The sequence below is a fragment of the Equus quagga genome, chromosome 3, assembly GCF_021613505.1.
Source record: "Equus quagga isolate Etosha38 chromosome 3, UCLA_HA_Equagga_1.0, whole genome shotgun sequence".
Classification (NCBI taxonomy): domain Eukaryota; kingdom Metazoa; phylum Chordata; class Mammalia; order Perissodactyla; family Equidae; genus Equus; species Equus quagga.
In genome coordinates, this window is record NC_060269.1 from 135,989,736 (window position 1) to 135,999,498 (window position 9,763).

Sequence of the window (9,763 nt, forward strand, 5' to 3'; positions counted from 1 at the left end):
TGCTTATCCTTAAGGAAATGCCAATGTGGGGGAAGTTGCACCTTTATCTTTAGGCCATTTGTTCTTGTCTTTGGGACACAGCAAATGCTTAAAGCAGATATATAATGCATGCTCAACGGCCATGTCAGGCCCTTTTGGAAAAACAAAGCCAGGCCGAATTAGGTTTACACCAAATGGCTTCCACATATACTCCAATATATCCTATTGCTTGCTGTTTGTTAGTCACTAGGAAGAGGGCTGGGAGACTAGACTGGGAAGCGTTTTACAGGTTTCTTGTCCTGGCTTCTGGTCACTTGGGTGTGTTCACTTTGTGAAAATTCATTGAGCTGTAGACTTAACGATTTGCTCACTTCTGTGTATGTTATACTTCCATCAAAAAGAAAGAAAAGTGAGGAACTATTTTTTTTAACATTCTTGAAAACTTAGAATGTGCAAGCACTGTGAACAAGTCAGGTGAGGACTCTGCTTACATTTTAGAATAAGATAAACACGTAAGGTGCTGAGCACCAAGCCTAGCACAGAAAAGCACCTATTAAGCGTTGGTTGGTATGATTCACCTTAGAGAGGGGAGAAACCCCACTGAGCATGCAGAGACTGAAAGATAGCATCGAATGGACAGAGGGACATGTGTATGTGAGGGAAACGTGGGGAATGAGGCTGCAGGATGAAGCAGGAGCAGATCAGGTAGGACCTTGTGAAGGACCCAAGTGAAAGGAATTGAAATTTATCCCAAAAGCAATAAGGCTCCAGCAAAAGGTTTTAGGCAGGAAAATGCATGATCAGAACAGGTCAGCTTCCTTCCTAGCTCTCCTAAAGCTCTCCCAAGTTCCAGCTTTCAGCCTAAAGCACACCTGTGCGAATCTGATGTGAGCCCATTGCAGTGGGGTTCTGCTCTGGTTCCACTGCGGGTACCAGGAAGTGTCCCCTGGGCCCCTCACTCCTGGAGACCCCCGCCCAGGCTGAGATCAGCCCAGTGAGGCTCTTCCAAACATTTCATCACTGTCTGGCCTGAGAGCTAAGAAAATCTTGCCTTCTGGGAACCTCCAATTCTGGTACTGAATGCACTATCTGAGTGCTAAGAGCTCGCTCCCCACAGGCTTCCCAGTCATGCAGAACCACCATCACTTGTTAGGTCTGGAAGGAACATCAGAGAGTCCTTGCCCCTCATTTCGTATCTGAGAAAAGGAGGGCAGACAGGTGCTCCTGATCACAGAGCAAGTGAGTAGGAAAGTAGGGGCTAGATGCCGGCTCTCAGGGCCCCGTGTTCTCTCCCATTCCCCGTCAGTTGTGGCTCAAGAATTTCTGTTCTAGAGAGAAGGGGTTTAGGGACAGCATTCAGTTACTGTTTTGCATATAATGTTTTATTTGAAATTGAGGACGCATCAGCAGCCTGCATGAAAGAAGGAGGTGCTGATGGAGGATGGGGCTGGGGGTCCCCAAATCCCTCCCTCACTGCTCCTTCTGTTTCCCACCCTGAAGGGAGCCGGTACCTCTTTTCATTAGTAAAGGGCCCCAGGTGTTCCCTGAGCTACAGGACCTACAAAACCTTTGTCCTCAATCTAAATATTTAATGGGCACAAGGAGGCACCATTAGAGAGAGAAGCAGGAGATAACCAGGCGCCAGGAAAGGATGGATTATAAACAGGGCGCAAGTGCTCCCTGTCCTTCCGTTAATGGCACAGCGATCATCAGAGTGGCTGCTTTCTTTTGTAATCTGAGTCCTGTGTTCCCTTCAGCAGCCTTTTCTATCTCAGAGGCCCTGTGATGGTGGGCCAGAGGTTGGGAGGAGAGGGGAAGTGAGGGCTGACTTCCTGCCAGAGGTTTGATGCTGTCCTGGTCTGTTTCAGGGGAGATTCAGAAGCAAGAACGAGATGAAAGTTGTGCCACTGCTGAGGCGTTGACAGCGCTGGAGGATGCTGGGAGGCCCGCTGTCAACTCCCCAGCAAATCCGAGCCACGGGAACCAACGCAAGCACTTTCATCCTTCATTATCCCAGTTACCTTCTGAGGAGGAAGTAAACAGGCTTGGAAGGGAGATAATGAAACTGACAGAGGAGCAGGCAGCTGCAGAACCAGAAGGGGTCAAAAGGGGGAGTCCCATGGAGGGTCAGAGGGAGGAGATGAGGCCATCCCCACTGGGTCTGGCCTCCAAGGGAGAGTGCCTCAAGTCCTGCCAGGACTCCTTTGAGTCCAGCCAGCCAGCAGCCAAAGCATCCACACTGGAAGACAGCAAGGAGACCCCAGAGGGTGGAGGCACAGGGAGTGTGGTGAAAACATGATGAGGAGAGGGATCGGGCATGACACCACATTGAAGGCACCAGGGACGGTAAAGAATTAAGCATCAGAGCAGCTCGCTGGAGCGGCTTTCTCCTAAAACACCTCCAAGTCTGCAAGTGAGAAAAGACACAGATCTTGTTGCAAACTGTGAATATTCTGATGACGCCAGCACAGTTCGATTTATTAAATGCGGGTCCTCAAGCTTCTCAGTGTCATCTCCTTCTGCCGAAGATGCACTGCTGTGAACGTGGCCAGGCACAGGATCGTGCCCACCATATGGCTGGGTTTTGGCATCCGTCTTTCTGTCAGCATTTATTTTATTAGAGATAAGATGTTTTTCTATTAGCGTTTAATGTTGTCGATCAAAATTATGGGAAAAGCTTGAAATGGATGGGGGTTTTAATCAAGTCTCCATCTTTGTAATGGTTAGGTGGCCGGAGAGAAAGGTATAATTGAGCATAATGGGTCCAGAGGACCCTTGGCTCCACTTCATCATGTTGGGGGCTGTAGGACCTCCCAGGGTGGGTGGTGTTGGCATCCTGCCAGCGGCACTGTCTGTCATGGCACCACCTGGCAGGTGGAAAGGAGGTTGAGCAGTCTCAGAAGATTGGACTTCCAGTTTGAAATCCACAGCCCCTGTTGAGACCTGTTTGCTGACTGCTAGAGCCAAGTTTTCTAGCCTGTAATTCTGGAAGATAATTGACCTGAAGTGATAGAAGGAAGGGGACTCCAATCCTGTTTGGAATTTTCGTTTCTGAGATGAGATGAGTGCTAGAACCTGGGTATGCTGGTGCTCCCTCTTCCACCTGTGGTGCATGTAGGACTTTATGACCATGTGGGGTTTGGGCAAGATAGAGCTGCTTAGGGCCAATCCAGCTTCCTGTACCACCTTTCACACCTCCAACAGAATGTTGAGGCTGCCTCCTCTGTGCCTCCAGGTACTGGGATTTTAAAGACACGACACAGAGCTCATGGCCCTACAGTGGAACGAGAGAGGGAAACAAAATAACTTCATTGCAGCCTGGAAAGGGGACTATGGAACCAAGTACAAGCGCCAAGGGTGGGAAAAGGGGGAGTGGGCAACCTTACCTGGTTCTTTCCTTGGCGATAACAATTGCTTTCCTAGGCAGCATCTCGTGCTGCAGGAAACTGAAGGCTCACCCAATGCTAGACCTTTCTTTGAGCTGAGCTCAGTTCATTTCCCCAGGAGGGCCTGATACCAGATCCCAAAGCTCAAAGCACCCTGAGAACCAGAATCCCTTCTTTGAGAGACTCTCCTGCAGGAGAAACAGAAGCTCCTGAGGTGGGAGAGGTTGAAAATTCATCCTAAAAATCGAATGTTTATACCCAGGCTTGTGATCCCCGGCATGAAACCTGCACATGGGTGGCCAGCCCACTCTGATGCTTTGCTGCCACATTTCGTCTCCTGGCATCACTCTGCTAGCGGAGTGGAAGCTCTGTCAGATTTTTGTGCGGTCTCACCCTGAAGGAGGGCAAAGTGCAGACAAGTAGCTCCAGTCCTTTGCCAGATGCACACTGGGTGGACCTCCGGCTGCTTTCCTCCCACTCGCCTGAGGTCACCCCTGCAGTAGGATGGAGGCAAGCCCGAGTCAGGGCACCGTCGCCCCTGGTGAGCTGAACACATCATCCACCGCTGCCCTCCAGGCTCCAGTGCCCCATTCACCCCTCTGCGCTCCAGCCTCTCCCTTCTCCCCACACCCGCCCCCTCGACTTCCCCTTTAGGGAGGTTGCTTCTGCAGCTGCAAAGCTTGCACAGGCCAGCAGCCACAGAAATAATTTCCCTGCCACACTAGGCCTTAACTGTCTGCAAATGTTCAGCACTCCTGCATAGGAAAACACAGCCAGATTTAATACAATCATAAGAAAAAGAAAAATCTCTCCCCGCAGAAGCTCTGGTTTTGACACGCAGTCGGCCAGGTGCACATCTTTAGGGCTCATTCATCACCTTCTGGAAAGCAGGTCTTATAATAAACTCCGACACATCCCATTGTGGGCAAGAAAGCTGCCATGAGTCCCAGAGTCTGGGGTTCGGGGCGGGGAGGTCATAGGGAGCGATACCTAAACTCCGTGTGCAGTCAGCCTGGGAGGGTTCTGTGTTATTCGATGGGATTGGAGGCAGTGAGTTGATCCTGTCACATGTGTAATCTTGACAATGCCACATACACACGTGTGCCACTGTCCCACCTCTGCTGTCCCGGCCCAACGTGGTTCTTCTGTTCCACAGATATTAAAGAGAGTTTCATCAATTACTTGGGGTTGTCTTTTTAAGAGTCATTGTCAAGTACAGCATTCTCTCCCCTCCTCCACCAGATGACCCTGCATCAGTCAGCATACTCAGCTCCAATTCACACTTTCAGAAACTTAAACAATAGGGAAATGAATTCTATTGCATAACATTAACTTGAGAAGTAGGGCATTCCAGGACTGGTTCATTCAAGAAAGTTATTAAGGATCTGAGTTTCTGTCTTTCTGCTCTGCCTACCTTGGTATCAGCTCCTCCCTCATGCTAACAAGATAGCTGCAACAGCTCCAGGCATCACGTGTTCTCACATCTGTCCAAAGGCAGAAGGAAGTTTCTCCATGTGTATGTATGTGCATGTACGTGTGTGTGTGTTTTAAGAGCAAGAAACCCAGTTCTCGTCATATTTCATTGGCCAGAATTATCACATGTCTATGTGACATGTCACACGCCTATGTCTAAACATCCCTAGCAGGGGAGATGGAATTACTGTGATGGATTTAGGGTCATCAAGATCACCCTCTGAATTGGGGAGGAGCCCCATCCCTGGACATGCAGACTCTAAAAGGATGAACACCAAAACAAAGTCAGGTCTTGAGAAGTGTAGGAGAGTTGGGAAGAGATTTGAGTAGGCCACCAACAGCATTGTCTTTTGGTTTTGTTTATTTTTCCCTTAAAAAGCCAATAGTACATTACTGGTGAGTTTAGAGTTGGGGGGAGGGGCGGAGGTGGTTGTTTGTTAAGAAAAATGCCATCTCATGTCTCTCCTTCCCTGGCTTCTTTATCACCTGTTCTATTTTGTCACTGGAACGTTCCCACCTTTGTTTACCTCTTCAACTGTGTCTGTCCTTCCATTATTTTTCCAGCTCGGCTGCCAGCAGAATGGAGAACAGTCTGGATAAATGAAACAGAGCTGACAGGTCTCCTAATGAAAGCTTGTTTGCACTCACTGCATTTCTTGTGATTGCTCTGTACCTGAGAGCCTTTAGGTGTGGATTTTTACATCTGAGTGTTTGTCGTTCTTTTAATTAAGGCCGGGGGAAATGGATTGGTTTTTGTAAACCAGGTATTTCTCATGCTTAACTCCTCCTCTTTCCATGCCTCCTCTGCCCGCCTTCCTCTCCCCTCCTCCTTTCTTCGCCCGCCCGGAAGCCTCTGGAGCTAGGAGGCTCTGCTGGCAGTCAGCTCAATTCCCGCTGGAACTCCTTCCAGTGGGCAATCTTAAGGAAGCGAAATTTGTTTTCCATCACTGTTCCTCTTCCGTGCCCTCACTCTCAGACACACCTATCAAGATGTGAAGTTCCGAAAAAGCGTTCTGGCGTGAGTCATTCACAGTTGGAGTGAATTTTGGGGTGTGTTATTCCTACTGGAGCATTTGCATCCCAATTCACCATGGGACATGAAAGGTTCAATCTCTTCTTTAAGAAATTTCGAAGACCAGCTCCTTGCTCAGTGGGGTCACCTTCCTGTCTCTTTGACATTGCAGCATGGCTTTGGCCCTCTTGGTTTTCTGCTTCTCCAAAAAGTGGGGCTGTCTCCTGGCTCTGTCATTTTCCTGCAGCCTGTGGATGGCTTGGTCCCCTACTTCTCTTTGAAAAAGTTCTTCATTTCAGCACCTTCTCCCTCTGCCGTCTGCTTTCATTCTGGAAGCCTCCACTTGGAACAATCTTTCTCCTTAGTAATACTGAGGGTACCTTCATGTGACTCAGTTAGGGATATCAAAAAGCCAGAGGAGTCCCCTCAACTTACTACTTTAACATATTCCCTTTTTCCAGATGTCTTTCTGAACAGAGAAAAATTTGAAGATTAGAGAGCTTAGCGGTGAATCTAATTAGAAATGAGAAGCAGAAAAAACAAGAAGGACCTGTCTCTTGATATTATGATTGCTCACGAAAACAAAACAAAACAAGTTGATACAGCATGAAGGCAATTTAAAATGATAGATAAGATGTGTTGCCTTACATTTCATACCACCTCTTTACTAAATGAGAACCATTTTTGGATGCTTAAGGAAAGTTTGCATCATACTGACAAGTTTGACTTTCTGGAATCTATGTGAGCCCTGGAATATATTTTGGGATCTTAGCTGAGGCCAGTGATAGCCTATTAAATTGAAAACAATTGGCTTAAAAAAACCCAGCAAACCAGCTGCGATTTTGTAGTTTAAAGAAAGAAGTAACTTCTGTTCATTTGTAGATCTTGCTTTATCGGATTCTATGATCACTGCATATCGTAACTATATCTTTTTGTTACCTGAAATAAAAATGTGGTAATTTTCTGGCTGTAGATGATTAATTATCTTTATTATTTGCATCATTCTCCCTGTCCACCCTCGCCGCAGGCCGAGCACAGGCTGAGCATTGCTTCTAGCATATTGAAGCAACTTATCAGTTGCAATCTGTCACCTAAAACTATTAGATCATGTGGTAGTCATGAAAATTATGGAGACTGTAAAGCTTTTATGCATTCAGTCAAAAACACCAGATCTAAAATCAGTCGGTTTATTTCCTGCAGTCTTTCAAGTTGACCAAAGCACTCACTGATTTGCTCTATTTTCTTACGTTTTTAGTATTTCTGTATATACATGCACTGAAAAGCCCCACTCAGAAAAAAATTCCCTGCCATTCTGAGAAAAAGCTTATCCTAAACATCTAAAGATAGCATTTCTAATTATTGTCTACATTGTGTTTAAACTGTGCAAACTTGAGCATTCTTCTCACTTTACCAGCTGTGTCTAGGTAGAGTCATTACATCAAACGCTTCTAATTTTACAAAAAGAAATCAAAACAAGTGTGTGTTTAAGTCTCGGTGACAAATGCAAACCGTGTGAGTCAAATAGGCAAACTGATTAGCAAGCTGGCTGGGAAGTCAAAACAGCAAATATAAGGAGATTAGCAAAATAGATCTGTAAGATGAGAGGAGTGAAAATAGCCTCGGAGGCCAAGTGAGGTCCGGTGGGCGGGTTTGGTCCACACATCAGGTTCTGAGCCAAGGACCAGATGCCTGCCTTTGAGGCCCACCATCTTTCCTTGCTCTTAGGGCTCCTCCCCCCGGCATCTGGGATCACAGAGATCATCTCAGCCAGCCGCTTAATGGGCACAGAAATCCTTACAAACCTGAGAGGTAGCAACCTCTTTGTAACTCAAATCCTTCGAGTTGCATGACTCTACCTTACAAGGTAGGCCAGTCCGTTAGTAGGTAGCTATTTTTCCCACTTTAGCCATTGTGATTAGTTAGACATTTATTAGATCCTTAGATCCTCATGCTATGCTGTATACCACTCATGAATAACACTTGATTTAATCCTCACAACAATCCAATCTGAAAGTCTTATTTTATAGATGAGAAAACCCAGGCCCAGAGAGGTGAAGTGACTTGCTCTGGTCACACAGCTTGTAAGTGTGGTAGAGCTGTGGTTCCAAACAGGTCTTTCCACCTGAGCCTGAGCTGTCACCCGCCGTGCTATATGCATTCTTTTGCCCTGACAGTGAGCCATAATTTGTCTTTCTATTGTTTCCTCTTTGTTTCTTGGCTCTGGAGCCCCATAGGATAGTTTATCGATCCCATTCCCACTAATGGACAGAAGAGAAATGGAGAGGGTGGGCGTGGGTAGCTCTTCAGTCTGGGGGATGGAGGGTAGCGAAGAGAGGAACTAAGAAAAGAAGGTGCTGTGGTCTGAATGTTTGTGTCCCCCCAAAATTCATATGTTGAAATCCTAACCCCCAAAGATGATGGTATGAGGAGGTTAGACTTTGGAAGGTCCCAAAGTCATGAGAGGGGAGCCCTCACGGATGAGATTAGTGCCTTAGAAAAGAGGTTCCAGAGAGATGCCCAGCCCCACATGATGGAAATCATGCGAGGATGCAGCAAAAAGGCACCAGCTATGAACCCCAAAGAGGGTTCTCACCCGACCACGCTGGTGCCATGATCTTGTACTTCCAGGCTCCAGAACTGTGGGAAATAAATCGCTGTTGTTTCTAAGCTCCCCAGTCTGCGATCTTCGATGATAGCAGCCTGGAGGGACTAAGAGGGAAGGTCGGTGATGACAAGCACCAGCCTCCTGCAAAATAAGTCCAAACCTGCCTTGATGATCCAGAATTAACCGATAATTCAGGCAGCAGAGTTGGAGATGGGGTGTTTGGCATTTTATTCCTCTCTATCGTGTGTTCCTATGTAACTGCTGCCTCGTTTTCACAAGTTTTAATTGTGGGGCCAGGCAGACACATGTATTTGAGATCAGGATATTTGACAACTCAGTTTGCTAATTCCCTTTCAGTGCTGACCTGTACAGTTCAAGTTAATATTTCAAACCAGAGAACCAGTTGGTGGAGCAAAGTCACCAGGCAAAGGCCTTCCTCTCCAGCTGTCACTTGGGTTCAAGGAAAGATTTTAAATAATGAGTTAGTCCTACTAAGAGGTAAAATAACCACCGGGGATGGGCTTCTGATTAAGCTTCAATTAGACTCACTGCCATCAGAGTCTGGGAGAAATGGAGGGCACCTCTGAGTAACCAGAGTGGAAAAGCTGCAGCTGGGAAGCGGGTCTACCCTAGGAGGGTAGAAAGTTGTCATGAGTACTGTCATTCAGTCACTGAAGGTGAATACGCAAGACTGATCTAGTCTGTGTCTAGATACCATTTTCAGAAGGAGAGGCTGAGCCCTCCACAAGCCTTAATCAAAATCAGCCTGCCTTGGGACACCACTGCTTCCAGCTGCCTTTGTGTCAAGAGGTCAAGAAGAGCATCATCCTGCTTGTGGAGAAGGCTGACAACTTCAGATACCAACACTGACCTCCCTGCAATGCGCCCGGTGACACTGCTTCTCTGGCCCTGTCTGTGCCCTCTGGGAAATGGACCTCAGGCTGCACACAGGGGCAGATGTGAGCAGCCACAGGGCCGAGTGAGTGGGTGCTCACCTCAGGCCAGGCCCGTGGTTCCAGCACCGGAGTCACCAGGGAAACTTGTTGCAAACAGACTCCTCCCACATCCCAGCTCTGGGATGCAGCCCAGGAGGCTGTGTTTTTGTTTTTCTCACTTCCTTGAGTGACCCTGGTGCCCTCCATTTGAGGAGCCACACCCAAGGGCACCACAGCCAGTGACTGAACATTGTGGCCAGCAGAGTCGGGAGAGAAGTCCTGCCGGGATTTGGGAAATATCTTTGCCATTTCCAAAAAATAGCTGAGGCAGGGAGAGAAGCTCAGACAAACAAAAAACTAACCAAGGCTCTGA

The 9,763-nt window shown here is 47.5% G+C and overlaps 1 protein-coding gene across 2 annotated transcripts in view; it reads left to right on the forward strand.

Annotated features, from left to right (window-relative positions):
• CCDC149 (coiled-coil domain containing 149) overlaps positions 1–6,814 on the forward strand; it is a 99,161-nt gene extending 92,347 nt beyond the window's left edge. For both annotated transcript variants that reach the window (XM_046656270.1, XM_046656271.1), the window contains exon 12: positions 1,848–6,814. In XM_046656270.1, coding sequence (XP_046512226.1) covers positions 1,848–2,278 — 431 coding nt within the window. In that variant the 3' untranslated portion in view covers positions 2,279–6,814. The remainder of the gene's footprint in view (positions 1–1,847) is intronic.
• The last annotated feature ends 2,949 nt before the right edge of the window (positions 6,815–9,763 follow it).